The sequence below is a fragment of the Lytechinus variegatus genome, chromosome 8, assembly GCF_018143015.1.
Source record: "Lytechinus variegatus isolate NC3 chromosome 8, Lvar_3.0, whole genome shotgun sequence".
NCBI classification, from domain to species: domain Eukaryota; kingdom Metazoa; phylum Echinodermata; class Echinoidea; order Temnopleuroida; family Toxopneustidae; genus Lytechinus; species Lytechinus variegatus.
The window spans coordinates 1593057-1610418 of NC_054747.1; the positions used below are offsets into that span (position 1 = coordinate 1593057).

The 17362-nt window shown below is 36.8% G+C and overlaps 1 protein-coding gene across 1 annotated transcript; it reads right to left on the reverse strand.

Annotated features, from left to right (window-relative positions):
• Positions 1-1578: 1578 nt before the first annotated feature.
• On the reverse strand, positions 1579-14647 carry LOC121419793 (complement decay-accelerating factor-like). Its single transcript, XM_041614253.1, has 10 exons — positions 14510-14647; positions 9842-10027; positions 7629-7808; positions 6781-6888; positions 5807-5879; positions 5020-5108; positions 4816-4890; positions 4446-4493; positions 3282-3360; positions 1579-2344 (listed from the first exon to the last, which is right to left on the reverse strand). The coding sequence occupies exons 2-10, from the start codon at positions 10017-10019 to the stop codon at positions 2056-2058; spliced, it is 1119 nt and encodes a 372-aa protein (XP_041470187.1). The 5' UTR covers positions 10020-10027; positions 14510-14647; the 3' UTR covers positions 1579-2055.
• Positions 14648-17362: the final 2715 nt, after the last annotated feature.

The following is a 17362-nucleotide window of genomic DNA, read 5'->3' on the forward strand; positions in this document are numbered from 1 at the left end:
CACTGATTGGTCCCTGGTAAGTATTTCAAACCAAATGCGCATGTATCATTGATATTGATTTGTCAGTTTCTTTAGCGATTGATCGCTATTCTTTGTGTTACGGAGCCCTGGAGCTTTAAAGTCGAAAAGAGAGAAAAAAAATCTCAGTTTGGAGCAAGCAAGACTTTTGGAATGAAAACCACATTCACGATTCGCCAAGAACTTTCAGAAACGAAACGTAAGGATTTATTAACCATCATCATACTACAGAGTTATATCTAGTGCATGAAATATGTAAGACATAGCACAATTATTGACACTGTTAATATTAGTAAATACATGTACATGAAAAAAAAAATTCAGATGAATCTGATTTTTTATACATCAAAGTAATGAAACTGACAAGAATTTTTAGATATCATACATATGATGTTAATTGGATCTCATTTTGTTTGCAAACAAATCGTATAAGTATCAAAAGTGCATGTACCATACAAACATCAGGTGCATTATAAATAAGACGTATGAGGATTTTTTTCACATGACATGTGGTCAAGTGAACGATAAAAACTTATATCCTTAATTTTTCATTTTTTTTTGTCAGAAACAAAAATGTTTATATCCAACGCAAAAGATTATACCAAAGACTATCATACTGCCATATATTAGATCTAAATTTGTTATTTCTCTTCGCATGTAGTGAATATCATGTATATACATAATTTATTTATTTAGAACTATATGGAAAAAGTAGATGAAAGGGGGATCTAAATCAGGAGAATGCATTTTAGACTTCAGGAATGAAAACACGGCGATTAGTCAAGAAGTTCTTGAACCCTTCTTAGAACAGAAATGACATTGAATACCATCATATTACAGTGTAGTACTAAGGACCAAAAATATGTAAAGAAGATAGCTCAGTTATTCACACCATTAACATGAATACATAAATGAATACAAAAAATCCTGTATTAAAGTAGAGAAACCTACACAACTTTTGTTATTATACACTATGTTAGTTGAAGCTCATTTTTTGAAAAATATCTTATGAATATCAATAGCACATGTATCATAAGAACATCAGGTACATGCATTGTGAAAAATAAAGTGCTAATTTAGCACTTACAGTGCTTGTATAGTGACTGCACTACGAATGCTGAGTTTCTAGTTCAAATTTAAATGAGAAAATCAGCACTCGTAGTACAGTCACTATGCAAGCACTTTAAATGCTAAAGTAGAACTTCATTCTTTACAGTGTAATGGTAAAAAAAGAAAAATGTCCACATAAAATACATTCGATTAAATGATAAATACTGACATTTCACTTTTTATTACTTCTTTTGTCAGAAAAATAATATTTATATACAACGTAAGAGATTATACTAAGGATCATATTGCATCATGCTATATTTTCCCTGCGTTAACTTTAAATGCGTTATTTCTCTTTGTCTATGATGTATGTACGTGCACAAATAATTCAATTAATTGGAAATTTCAGGAAAATGAATTGATGTATTACCGATTTGTACGATATTGCTGTATATATATTTATATACATAAATATTTCTACAGTTGACAGTGGCGTAACTACGGGGGGGGGGCACGTATTTTTTATTTGGAAACAAATATATAGTTTAAATGCGTCAAAGATATAATAATATTGGCGTATACTGCCATATTTATTCATGCTAAGGAAACTCTCCTTTCTGGAAAGCATATTTTACGTGCATATATACCTAAAAAACTTTGTTTCTTCAGCGAGTGGCAGGGAAATATCGTTCATGATCAACCATACCATCGTAGAGGGCGTTACTCATATCAGTCGGAAAGGTAGATAAGTTTTAAAAGTCCTTGTAAGATGCCTTCCGCCCGGGCATTGGGGCGTGCGCCTGTAATCCAATCTATGTGGGGAAGTTAAAAATTGATGTGGAGGTTCAAGGTTCGGGCCCTGGTCACGTCTTTCGAATGGTGACGTTAAAGGTCGGTCCCAGACGTAAATAATCATATCTGACTGATACACGTCTGACGAAATTAAAATACACACACACACACGCCTTCCGTCTGGAGCACCCGTCACTATCGCCAGTTTTGTCCGTACAACTCGTTTTCCACCATTTCAGTTTTCTTGACCTGCGCATAGTTTGGAATTGACCCTGATGAAGCACTTTCGGGTTGCTCATGTGAGACATAGTGTCCATTTATTTGTCCACTTCCTGTTGCATCTTCTCTAATGCCAGCATAGTCTACTTCCTCTACTATCCCAGGAGACTCAAGCTCGCTCATGTAGTAAGTGTTTTTCTCCGCCTTCATGTCTGGTTCGCCGCTCAGGATAAGAGCCCCGCTAGCTTTCGCACGATTTGATTTCCTGGTGTCGTAAGAGAGATATAATGCATGATGAAAAGTATGACATTGACTGCGCTAGTTGTTTTGTTTTCATAACTAATCCAGCCAGTCATAAAACCATGATAAACATTGGCTTTATACAATTTAAACAAAAATGATAAAAATGTACATTAAGCTTTCTTTGGTCAAGAGTGACTTTGACCCTTGCAACAGTATTTAAGTTTCAAAAATGGAATTGTGAAGGCGTATAATAATTGTAATAATGATGGTAAATCACATATGGAATTGTGAACAACGATCTATATGAACTAAGAGTACTTTTGGAACATTTGTCCCTTATGAATTAACAAATACATGGATTCATATGCAGAAGTGTGATGTTTAAATTCTTCTTCTTCTTCTTTGTTGTTCTTCCCCCGGTATTCGATGATCAGCGGCTATCCGCAGGTTGGTTGTTGAGTTGAAGTAATTCCTCTAAGCGAATATTGCAATATTGAACTTAACCTAGTTGAATGGAAAACCACTAAATCGTTCTTAGTATTTCAGTATTTCAGCAATATTGGATTATTATAATACATACAACTGACACATTATAATACATACAAAAGTACATGTGCATATAATTTAGAGCATTTTTGTATTTAAAGTAACGTTAAAATTGAAATTGAAATTGGAAGTGTTACTAATATTGGAAATTATATTGGAATCGGAATTAATGTCAGTAATATCTGTGAAATAAATAAATACCATTTTCACAGCATCAACTTTCCATACATTTAGTGCCTTGTGATAACTTCTGTTGTAGCGTACATAGTGAATATGTTAAGGTTACGTCATCTCTAAAATTCATAACAAATATTCCCATAAGGGCATAAGAGGAGATATTATTTTTTTGTTCAGAAATATGGGGAATCTGATTGAATGAAAATAAGCGGGTTTTATAATTCAAGTTTCTTTACCTTTTCTTGGTTAACGCAACGGCCAATATCAGCAGGATGATGGCGATGACTGCTGCTGAAACACCTCCAACAATTGCACCTTGATAACAAGAAGAAACACCAGAGAACATACGAGAGAGATACAGGTGATAACAATAAATTGCAATGTCAAATTTATTGACACTGACATACATTTTTTGTATACCATCACCTCACAGGCTTAGACGAAATCCAAATGTGAGGAATTAGTTTAGCTTACACTCCCATTTACAACCTTTACATTTGCAACGTTACCATGGTTACATTTAATAATAGCAGTTTTCGGAACTAAAGTGGCGACCCTGGGTGAATATACTGCTATTATTATTATTATTATTATCATCATTATTATCAATATTATTATTAAAGCCCCTTTTACACCTTCACGGATGCAACACGGATCATCACGGATCTCAGTCCGTGATGATCCGGGTGCCAAATTTGTATTTTCCTAGCATTCCCGGAGTGAGTACGGAGTTAACTGGTTATTAACACGGATATGTACGGAAAAGTACGGAGTCTACAAGGATAGGCAAGGTAGCAATAGGGATCCTGTTTGATATGCTCCCGGAGCCAACACGGAATACCCGGATGATCACGGATGTTACTGGGTCTTTACACGGACCTTCACGGTTGCTCACATTCTGTACTGGCTAGAATGAAGTTTCGTCCCTTTTTGCAGCATCTGGAGCATGCTCGTGCTTGGTTATGAATACGGACTATTGTTCATGTACGCAAACAATACAAACATTTGACCCCGGATAAAGCCGGTATCAACAAGGATCATCCGGTTCTTACAAGGAGCCTCCCGGATGCATTCGGTAGCTACACGGATGTACAAGGAGGCTACAAGGATGAACACGGATGATTATCAGTCCGTGTACTCCGGGATGAAAAATTGAACATGTTCAATTTTTCTCCCGGACATGCCGGTACATCAAGGATGGCGCCGGATGAGTAGCCGGAGTGTACACGGTAGTCCCGGACTGTACACGGATGACCCCGAATTGACAATCCGGGATGATCCGTGTTGCTTCCGTGAAGGTGTAAAAGGGCCTTGCCGGAAACTTTGTGATACAGCAAAGCCGAATTCAAGTCAAGATTGAGGCTAATGCAATAATTTATCAAATCATCGAATGTACTTACCGATATTTGGCTGCGGGTCCCCATTCGATGGTTCGGTGGTGATTTCCCCTGTCAAAAGTGAATTAATCAAAAGAGAGAGGTTAACGAAAATCAAGCGCTTTTACCATCGAATCGACGAATTAATGACAGTAATGGTAGTACCTTACATTCACTCATATTTTCTTGAATCCTATAAAAAAGAATAACATTTTATGTATATTAAAGAGATGATGGAATTAAATGACCTACACACAATGCGCAATAATAAATCTTGAGCCCTTATATTTCCTTAATTGCTCAAATACGATTTAGCATGCTTGTTTTTAGTCAAATCTCAAATATCATATTTGTTATACTAAAACCTCTTTTACTAAATCAATTTCAGTTTTACCCTTTTCAGTAGGTGCAGTAGAGGATTCTGGAGTTGAAGACATCTTGTCAGTTTTTGGAGATGAAGCTGGATAATCTGTAAAGAAATATTGTTACATAACTGATGAGCCCTTAATTGAAATGAATTCATAGGTCACTGAATAGGTGATTGAATTCATAGCACAACATAGACTAATCTCCATGACAAAATTCATTTTATATTTACCCTTTGTGGTAGGTGCAGTAGAGGAGTCAGGAAGTGAAGACATCTTGTCAGTCTCAGAAGACGTGGTCGGCGAATCAGTCTTGGGATCTGTAAAGTAGTGTTCTCATTATATTAATTCACGTGCACTTAATTGCCTTTCATCCAATATGCCTTATTTCTTAAAGACTCTATCGACTTAAAAACGAGATTGAAATGATTATCCAAGCCTAATTAATTTTTAGAAGACGTGGTAAAAGAATTGGAATGGGATCTGTAAAGATGAATTGTTATGATTTTAATATACGCGTACTCATTTATCTTTTTTTCCATACAATGTATTTTTTAAATGATCATATGAAAATATATCACAATTCAAAGTAATCGATCCTAGATCCATTTTATGTTTACCCTCTGCGGTAGGTGCAGTAGAGGCATCAGGAGGGGGAGAATCTCGTCAGTTTTAGAAGACGGGGTCGGCGGACTGGTCTTGGGATCTGTACAAGTAGTAGTAGTCGTATTAGTAGTAGTTTACGGAAATATTATACTTGCTATACGAATATATCATATCACGACTAGATGCAGCCCTCATGTTAAACGCTGCAGATAAAATGTGAGGGGTGGGTGGATTAAAGTGTTTAAGAGTGTTGCATTTCTTTATCATTAACCCCAATTATCTCTCACAGTTTTCCCCCATTCTAACCACAAGACGAACTCACAGAAGAAAATAATAAAGGCAAAAAAAAATGAGACACCTAATATCCAACCACCTCTAGTCTAAATCCTTAATCACTCTATTTCATGCTTAATATCTGAAGTGTAAGTGGTAGAAGCACCAATAGTTGAGGAGCCTTTTGTTGAATCTGAAATTTGTGACGTCATATCTGCAACAAAACATTATACATGTAACTCGAAACGCATTGCAAAGTAAGATCCGGAATAAATTTAGCGATACTAAGGTATTCATGTAACGTTCAAATAAATAACTAAATAAATAAATAACAGATAGTTCTTGTCTAGCGCATATCACATTACGAACAACGGCTCTATGCACTTTTAAAGGACTTGTACACTCTAAAAAATTAAGTGCTAATTCAGCTCTTAAAGAGCGTGTATAGTGACTGCACTTCGGAGTGCTGATTTTTCTCGTTCAAATTTGAACTAGACAAATCAGCACTCCGAAGTGCAGTCACTATACACGCTCTTTAAGAGCTGAATTAGCACTTCATTTTTTAGAGTGTATATTAAGTTATGAAGTTAGATGGCAAGTCTTGCATGACGCAGTATTGGAATAATTGGGGTTCCTGGTAAATAGTCATGGTTCCCTTTAGTTATTGTAAAAGACACGAGAATCACAACACAATCAACGCCAAAGCCACTATCACATAAAAAAACAAATTCCAATGCTTGGTAAAATGGAAATACTTAGTAAACTAATGAATCGGGGGTGTTATGACCTTTTTACTGACACACTATTTGGGGCTGTCTCATATCCAGAAGTTAAGTCCGAAAGTAAAATCACAACAACTATTCACAACAAGTAACTAAACAATATTAATAATAAACAAATATATAAATGGTACCTTAGTGGATGAATGTATATTTTTTAATAGTAGCTGACTGTTTTGTCATGTTGTTAGAACTAAATAGGGCCCCTTTCTAACCAAGAATTCGCATTTATCTTGACCGTAACATTCCGTCTGTACATTGCAGGATTTCGTCTAATGGTTGTGAATTTTATAATGCTTAGCCGATTATTATACGCGGACATATTGGTAAACTTACCATTCGAGGGTGAAGTAGTATAATCAGCGAGAGTCGGCGAAGCCTCGTCGGTTTTAAGAGAAGTTGTCAAGGAATCGGTTGTGGGCTGAGTTGGTACTGCCATCACAACTGCAATGGAGTGTGAAGATGTGGTTTCATATTCATTACATGTACGATGTGTTTTAAAATTTGTGCATTAAAAAAGGTAAAAAAACAACAATGCAAACAAAACAAATAAAAACAAATGCGATGAAACGAAAAATGATATGCAATTACGCAGTGATTTAGAACCTTGTAGAGCAAATTGTCCCATGTGTTAATATTTGCATCAAATTGTATTATTCTTAACAGATTGCAGACGGACAATAACAATCGTAAAAGCCTTTACACACACACACATACAGTTCTTGAAAATAGACACATCCGCCCTCACTCACTTTACATAAATGTAAAATAAAGCAGTCGCGGCAAACTATTATTACATGAGAACGTTTTTAAGAACAATGTTAAATGCTGCGTACTGTATTATCATATCTAAAATAGGTACATTAGTTTAAACTTGTCTTTGCAATATCCTGAAGTCTTGGCTAAAAACCGATAATTCTGATAGTCGCTAACACAGAAAAGCATACGTGGGACAGTGTATTAACATTGCTTCGAAAAATGCCCGAAATTTAATGGAATTCTGTGCATATTTGACTCATTTCTCAGCAATTTCCATTTTCTCCCACGGCCATTTAGCTTATATATATATATATATACATATATATATATACATGCAAACACTTGGGAGAAAATTTTATTGGATTGTTTTGAACCCATTTTGAGATAGTTACTTCCCATAACTGGTATTTAAACATGGTACTTACAAGTGCAGGTAAAGTTCGGATTACTCCATGTTCCATCTGCCTGGCAGTAACTGACCGGAGAGGCATCGGGCACGTAACCCGTGGAGCAAGTATAGACAGCTACACCTCGATACGTGTAGGATGATATCGTCACGTTCGCAACGTTTTGCACATCGATAGTCGAATTTGGGCAAGTAACGACTGAAAATGCAAGAAAGAAATCAATTCACAAAATAGCCGGGTGGTATGATGTAAGAAAGCAATAAATGATTGATAAAACTATTCGAATTCTTCCCTCCACCTATCACCTTAGAAAGTTTATATTATAAGTTTAGTTGAATATCCAAATTACTTTGGCTTCCTCCCCGGCATGCCCGGGATGTGTGTATGTTTACTTTCCAGATAACAGGGGCGGATCCAGGAGGGGGCCGAGCCGGCCCCGGCCCCCCCCCCCTATTTTTTGACAACCTGCAGAAAAAGTGTACTCTTTACCTTGATAGAAACTACGAAAAACAGAAAGAAAAGTAAGAAAGAGGTATTTTACCCATGATGTGTAATTTACAGCCTCGTAAGGGCCGGCCCGACCCCGAAAGGAAACAAAAAAAGGTGAAATATATAACCAATATATATACATGTACAATATACAATATATCCAGTTCTGATATCAATTTGCACACATTTTGTTAGCTCGCACATCAAGCTTTCATTATTTTGTTTGATTTACACAAATTGTTGATGTGTATCAAAATGTTCAGCTCGCGCTGCGCGCTCGTATTGTTTGATTTGTGAGAAACCTATGCTCTTTGGAAATTCTTACCAAAATTTGTCAAAATGCTCCTTTATCTCGCATTTAATTGTTTGAGACACACAGCTTGTTTATTTAAATAAAAACGCGCTAAGACTGTTCATTTTTTTCAGGTCGGAATATCAGAAATTTTGAACTCGCGCTTCGCACTCTCATTATTTGATTGGTGATACTTGTATCCTCTTCATTAATCACTAAAAACAGTTCCTAATTGAGTCACTTTTCACGTTATACCATGGTCACATTTGTTCTACGGCGGCCGTACGGCGAGTCGAAAACAGCCGTTTTATCAATTTTGATTCAAACCACTTATATGTAGTTGGACAAAAAATGTTAAAACGGCTGTTTTCGACTCGCCGTACGGCCGCCGTAGAACAAATGTGACCATGGCATTACTATATGATAAAATTTCGGCTCGCGCTTCGCGCTCGCATTGTTTAGTTGGATACTTATCTTTGTTCATGATTATAAAAACTGCTCTAAATATTCATTTCTAAGGATATAAAATATCAAAGATTTCTAACTCGCGCTTCGCGCTCGCATTATATATTAAGACCACATGAGATACCGTATATTGTTTATAGCAAAGAAAATTAACATATAATTAAAACTTCAGTCTTTTAGTACTACCCCCTGAAAAACCAACAAAAAAAAGCCAGATTGTAGGGGCCAATCGAGAAATATGTTGATCAAAATATTTTTCGGCCTCCCCCCCCCTATTGGCGAAAGCTGGATCCGCCCCTGGATAATGTAGACAGGAGTCCAATATAAATACACAGATCTTTTTGAAAAAGATAATTTCAATATACCTGTGTATGCTACCGATGAATCACGTTTTCCATTCACATCATTACTGCCAAGTCTGTTTATTTCGGGATGAATTACATTAGAATCATTGGTGATATATTTCATACGTAAAAGCTCCAATAAAACCTAGCGCTCATTGGCAAATAAACAATTGATAAACACATATCACAAATTCATACCAACCCTATGGCACGCTATTCCTCCTCATTCAGACCCCCTGATTCATCTTAAAACTTGTCCTCACTATGTATCGTTAATCTGAACATTCTGTTAATTTTGATTTTAATTCTCCCTTTCAAACCTCGAAGTTAATACATTACTAGCCTCCAAATTACTCAAACGCACGCACGACACTGCTAAATAAACCCTCAAACACACTTAGCCTTATTCGCTTTACATTGTTTACCTTCGGCTCTATGACATTTGCTCGAGCGACTATTGCCTCGCTGTAAATTCCACACCCTAATCGAATGACCAACTTCAACCCTGGGTTTAGCACTGTGCCCTACCCTAATCTGAACTTTACACCTAACATAAAACCCTATTGCAATCCTTATCTCAACACAAAATCTTAGACGAAATTAAGCCCAGAGTCGCAAGAGAAAATGTCGTGACACCTTACCTTCACACACCGGTCTTTCTGAATCCCATCTGCCATTGAGCATGCACGTAGCTAAGATGCCACCCTTTACCTCGTAACCAGGGTCACACTCGTAGTCCAATGTAGCTCCGTCTAGGAATGAGGTGGTATCCGATGGCGACCTGGATCCGTGGAGCGGCTCCCCAGGATCCCCACACATTGGCAAACCTATAGGAGGCAGTGGATGTCGAGAGGTTGGTGGGGGGGGGGGGTCTAAGCTATTTATCTTCCAAAGACATAATCTACGTTAAAATGTTAAATAGGAAGTTCACCCTGACAAAACATTTATCGTAAAAAATAGCAGAAAAAAATCATTAAAAACATTGCCGAAGGTTTGACAAACATCCTTAAAATAAGTAGTTCTTATAATTTAAATTGTTTGATTTGCAACGTCATATACGAGCTTTACTCTTCCGGCGCCATCCCTGATCAGATGTACCGGCATAAGGGGGATAAAAATTTAACGTGATAAGTTTTTCAAATTATCATTTGAACCATCATTCGTATCCATCTTTACATCCACCTTTTTTCTGCTGCGACCGAACGCATCCGGGAGGTCCTTGTAAATTTCTGCTATATTCGAGGTCAAAAACGTTCCATTGTCGGCGTGTATTATAAACAGTTCATGCTCATCTTGGCTAATGATATAGAGATATCCCATTAGAGAAGGTAAGCTAAGGACCCAATAACAATCCGATATTCCGTGATGGCTCTCGGTAGCTTGCCAAAATAGAAAGTGCTACACGGTCTATCTTTGTAGAAACTGCACTTTTCCGTACACACTAAGAAATTGAACCCCGAAAGGTTGATGCAAAATCAGCACCCTCATGACCCTATGGGTTCAATAATTGAACCCCTGATTTTGGGTTTAAAAAATTGAACCCTGCGGTTGGGGTTCATTTTTGCACCCTGTGGGTTAAAAACTGCACCCCTAAAATTTAAATTGCACCCCTAGGTGTGCAGTTTTGTACTCGCAGGGTGCAAAAATTAACCCCAACCAAAAGGGTTCAATTTTCAAACCAGCTTTTTGAACCCATAGAGTGCTGATTTTGCATCAACCTTTCGGGGTTCAATTTTGAAGCTTTATTGCTCAGTGTGTACATCCAAGTGCAAATATTCATATTCAATAGGCCATGGTACAGAGATACCGAAGTGGCACACCGGATCTCCATGGGCTGAAACCCGTGATTATCCGTTTTGCATCCATTAACGTTAACATATTTAAGCCGGGGCATTCTTAAGCCCCCAAATCCGCAGTTATCGGTCAATATTTTCTTTATTATATATTTTTTTTTTGGGGGGGTTAAGTAGGCAAAATTTCACAACTTTCCACATGAATGAGAAGTGAATATCAGTGACATGATAAAATAAATTCCAAATTGTTACGTGCAGGCTTTAGGTATTGTTACAGGTGCTTATACAGTGCCGGCCGCAGGAAACGTCACGCCCGAGCACGCGAACACCCTAGGGGATTTTCGCGTCTAACCGAGGGTATTCAAGGGGAGCAGACTAGGGCGTTTAGAAGGGCCCGCGGTTTCCTGCGTGCTATGTAAAATTGGCCGTGCCCTAGGAAATCCAAGGGTACGTACATTGCATTATGTTTACATGTGCATGTACTTCGATTATCTTGTGATAGACCATTATGTTTTTGAACTAGCGTGATCGGGATCAATTGTAGGTTGAATTTTTGATTTAAGATGTTATTTGTTTTCTTTTCTTTCATCCTTTCTGTTTTCCCTTTTAGTGTAGTGTTATCTTGTCCCTTTCTTTATTTTCCAATTAAGAGTTTGGCTCATTCCTTTCTACCTTCATTTTCTTTGCCTTTAATCATCTTAATTCATTTCTCTAATCATGCTAATGCATTTGTATATCGGGGAAAATTGTTCTTTCTCACATCATAAAAAGTAGACGCGCAAAAAGCGAACACTAGCAAAACAGGTTGTGCTCATCGATTTTTTTTATTTGGTTCTTTTGTTATTGTCAATAGTCTGTGAGAGTCTTGCTCCCCGTCCACACCGACCCCTCTCCTTTGATCACATCCGCTTACCAATTTATGACAGGATGTTCTTAGAAATGGAGGGGGGGGGTATTAATTATCTGATGCGTCAACAACAATGAATAAGGATATTCTTTTCAATTCGGTTCAAATCGGGTCTCTAAAACCCCCACCCTGTAAAAAGTATAAATTTACCGCAATGTTGCAGATTTAACAAGTTTGTCTTTTTTGCTAAAACATCTGATTACATTATCTGCTCTCGATTGCGGTGTTAGTTACATCGGTAGATATTCGGATTGGGAAGATAATAATAATTAACATAATCAAAGTAAAGATTACTTGTCCAACGCATTTATTACGCGCAATTTTATACAAAATTATAGATGGGTTTAAAACGAATATTAATATCTTTGATACACTTATATGATGATCGTCGAAGTAAAGATTAACCTATCATTTTTACGAACTGCGGTTTTATATTGATAGATTAGTTGGATATCATTGAGGGTCTAGACATTTTTTCAATTATTTCATTTCAGTAAAACAAGATTTTCCTTCGAATATATTTTGTTATATGAATTGGAAATAGTAAAACCAAATCACAAAACCAAACCACTGTGACAGCTTGGTACAATACATAATTCAGTGTTATATGGAAGATAAAAATGATAATACATGAGATTTGTAGAGCGCACTTTCCATCTTGATCAATGCGCTTCAGAGCAGAACAACAAAAACTATTTGCATATATGTAACTATTAAAAACTTTCCTAACGCATTTAGCTTAAATGCTTAAACCCAAGCAAAAGTATGTTTTCGAAAGCTACTATGACGTATTGTATGGAATGGGTACTTAACGAGCTAATTATCACTTGCCGACAAAGCAAGAATGGAGCTATACAAACCATTCTTTTCTTTTATTAAGAATTTTAGCGGGTGCTCACGCAAACGCTAACTATCAAACCTAACTATTCTTTTCGGGGAACAAAGGAGTTAGTCGAGCCAAGTTGAAGAATAAAAGCCCGTCCCGGTTCAACTCTATATAATATAGTCGAAAATCCCTTTAATCATCACGCTCGATATCCCCTGCTTTATTTTCTCTTTCTCTCCCTTTCCCCTCCTTTTTACCCGCCCCCCCCCCCCATTTATTCACTCTTTTCCTTCTATCTCCCCTTCACCTTTTCTCTCTTTCCCTCCTTCTGCTGTCCCTCTATATATTTTTTCCCTTTTCTTCTTTTTTCCCCTTTCCTTTATCCCTTCTCTTCCCTTTTCCCCTCTTCCTTTTCTGTGCCCCCTTTCACTCCTTGATTTGTTTCTCCCTTTATTTTCTCTTGCTTTCCCTTCCCCTTCTTTTGTAATACCCTCTCCGTTATATTGTGAAACAACAGTTTCTTGTATTCTATAGAAATGTACAAGTAGCTTAATTTAACATAGCATTATATGTTGGGAAGAGAGAAAGAATAGTTTGAGAGAGGGATTGAGAAAGAACTAAACGATAAATGAAAATAAATTTGATGATGAGAGGTGCATATGAAAATGATGTCCACAGATAAACATCGGGAAAAGATGAGAGCTAGTGGTTGAGATAGATAAAGGTAAATCAGGAAGGGGATAAAAAATGATGAAAATTAGAGAGGGGTTCCAGTATTTTGATAAGAATAGTAGTATCCTTTTCCTTGTTTCTTTTCTTAGTCCCTTTCCCTCTCTCTTTTTCTCCCCTTCAGTAACTTTTATCCCCGCTATTTCATCTTTCTCAATTTTCCCTTCCTTTTTAATTTCTCACCCCTTATTCCTTCTCTTTATCCTTCTTTCTTTTATTTGCCTTCCACCTTCCCTCTTTTCTTTCTATCTCACCTTCGCTTTTTTTCATCACCTCTGTTTTCTCTCTCTCTAGCTTCTTCTTCTTGTTTTAATTTTCCCCTTTCTTAACCCTTCTCCATTTTACCTTTTCCTTATTTCTTTTCTTTGTCCCCCCCCCCCGTTCCCTCTTTCTCCTCTTCCGATCTTTTATCCACGATAAATGATCGAAAACTTATGCTTGGTGTGAGAAAAAGATCACATGCAGCCTTGAACGAATGTGTCAAATCAGACTTCTTCTTTCGACCAAGAATGCACTGCCGAACATCCTAGAGAAAACACCCTAGGATAGACGCGGGCGCTAACTGCGGGCACTCATTTCCTAGGGGAGCGGACTCAGGCGTCTTCCCGTGTCCGCTTCCGTCAAATGCCCGCTACGGGCTACCGCGTTTGCCCTAGGGGGCATTGTGACGTTTCCCGCGGCCGGCACTGTATATACATGTAGGTACTCGATAAATCGGTAGTTATTTGTCAACATAGTACTCCTTTTCATTTCATTAAAACTTTCTCGTTATGAAAATACCTCATATTACGTACTAAATGAAACTAATGTTACATAGTGGGTTTTGCAAGAACATATTTGCAATCAATTGCAAATATTCATTTGCAATTTTAAAATGATAGATACATTTTAACTATAGCAAATAAGATTACACTCTTTGTTTTAAAAAAGCATATTATGCAATCGATCTCAAATTTGCATTTTCTTTCGAAACTTATCATCGATTTGACAAACAAAAGTTGACTTGCAATCGATCGCAACTTTCTTGCAACACCCCAAAAGACATGTATTTTACCAAACTGGCAGAGCGAAGGTCTTTTGTTGTCACAGTTTTCGTCATTCCATCTGAGGTCGGTAGAATTTGAGAGTTCAATGCAATCTTCTCGATCCAGGAAATCGTTGGGTTCATTACTAGCCCACTGGAAAGTTGAAATTCTTGTGTCTGTGCACAAAAATTATTGTACATGCATTTCGTGAGTATTTTTCTTATTTCACATTCTAATCTTGTATACATATTAAAAAGTTCAACATTTCATACACCCTTGCACGAAACACTTCAGCGGCCACCATTTCCGAGTAACATCTGTGAACCTTGAATTATCCGGTATGACCTTTAATGGATTGATAAATATAGTTAAAACAAAACAAACGAAAAAAATGGGAGTAATTAAGCCTTACAAAAAATATCGACTGGGCAGATATCGAATCGCACGGCAATCAATAAAGATTTATCAAAGGTCAAGTTTACCCCATAAAACTGTTTATTTGAATTGAAAGAAAAGTGTCAAAGAGGCATAACGATCAACATTTCGAAATTTGATAAAAAAATAAGTTTCCCTTATTTTTCACAAAACAGTTATATGCACAATCCAATATGCAAAAGAGAGTCGATGATGTCCCTACCTTACGCTTTCTTTTTGTATTTTATTGCTTGAATCATACAATGTTTCGACGAATTAGAAATAAGCGCCAAATTTTCTTATACACACTTAGAAACAAAGGTTCAAAATTGAACCCCAAAAGGTTGATGCAAAATCAGCACCCTATGGGTTCAAAAATTGAGACCCTGATTTGGGGTTCAAAAATTGAACCCTGCGGCTGGGGTTCATTTTTGCACCCTGCGGGTTCAAAACTGCACACCTAGGGGTTCAATTCAAAATTTAAGTGTGCAGTTTTAACCCGCAGGGTGCAAAAATGAACCCCAACCATGACCGCAGGGGTAAATTTTTGAACTCATAGGGTGCTGATTTTGCATCAACCTTTCGGAGTTCAATTTTGAACCTTTATTTCTTAGTGAGTACATAAACTGTTAGAATAATGGTAATTCCAAGTGTTCATGGAGTAAGTAACTTTTTTTTCACATGACAATGAGGAGTGGATGAGAATTTGTCAAATTTCATGTAATAATACGCACAAGAATTTAGTGAGTGTTGCCATCAGTCTGTGCATTTGCAAACCGAAAAGGATTTTTTTTTTTGTAAAATTGAGCGAAACTTTGAAATGTCATAAGTTTTTCATCCGATTTTGATGAGATTTTCCGTGTGATGCTTGTTGGATTTATCTCGTTTTATTTTTATTCAAATCTTTTTTTGTTAGAGTGGAATCGACGTTTGAGCATTATTAATGCCCAAAACTTCATGTTTGGCTCTTGTTTCTTTTTCTGACACTTACATTTAAAGTTTACTTTTCGTATAGCTGGGTGAGCTCAATTAGTAAGTCTATTTTAACACAATCCTGTCAAAATTACGATGGAAAAATAAATTTATTCATCTGGAATTTCTTTGATTGAAACAGTGGACAGTTTCACGTTCGATCCGGGATGCTTCTTCAGCTCTTCTGAATTGGCGGGAAATCGTGTTGCCGATTGGTGCCGAAGCGGAGCACTGTCTAATGGTCCCCCCTCTCAAACCACCAAGTTTTTTTTTGTTTTAGGATGAGCACGTCTTTATCTTTGAAGTTGTGTTTAGACGTGTTCAAGGTGGGGGTATTACGGCAGAATCGCATTCCGATGCGCCTGGTCTGCGATGTTGATACAATTAATGCTTGGAGAGGGGTTGTTTGGTTTCACCAACGCAGACTTACGTCAACGCAGAGAACCCATCTCTTAGCAAAGGAGGGGGATTACGACATAACTCTCTCTCATTTACAATCGTGTAATCCGAAAAATCCCTCGACGTCTCCAAGGCAATAATATCGACGGTGTTTCGACGCCAATCGGCAACAACGATTTCCCGCAAATTCAGAAGAGCTCAAGAAGCATCTCTGATCGGACGTAAATTTTCTTCTGTTTCAATCAAAGTAACTCCAGGTGAATAGATTTATTCCCCCCCCCCCGTAATTTGACTTTCACGGATGAATAAAAACTTTCGAAAGTTTTTTGCTGCTATTTCAATATATTTTGTTTTCTCCTTCAAAAAGCTGGCCATATTCAGAACAAAATTAATGTTCTTTTAACATTTTCAAGAATCCAAAAAGTTTGTCTGTGTGCAATAAAAGCGTGCGTGTATTCCATAAATATTCACTGAGAAAGTAAATGAAAGGTAGTATCATGTTTTGCAGAAGGCGAAACTAATACAGAAAACCTTCCTTGACTATATTTTGTTAGTTTTGGGGTAGGTCATATCAATATACGGTAAGTTAGTTATTTTCTTCTTCTTCTCATTGTTATTAATGTTATTATCATTATTATCATCATTATTATTTTCATTATTGTTATTATTATCATCACTATCATCATTATTTTCTATTATCTATTATATCATCTATTATCTATTATATCATCTATTATCATCAATATTAATATTGATATTATAACCATTAATATTGTTGTCATCGTTGTCGTTGTTGTTGTCATCATAATCATTATTATTATCAATGACTCTGTCTCAGCTTCGCACAAATACTCTTGGTGTGAAGTTCGACATTAGCTTGCCTAAACATGCAGTGAATCAAACTCTATAGAATCTGAAGAACAATAACAAATTCCCGAAGAGCAATGTAAAAAATGTATAGAAATAGTCCTTTGCAATATCTAATTCGACTACTAAATTTTCACTTTGTCTGATATATTTTCCTCACATGTCGTGAATCAGCTGGCAGTCCATGATTCCTTCTTTCATCTTTATTCTCAATTTTACCGTTGCATTGC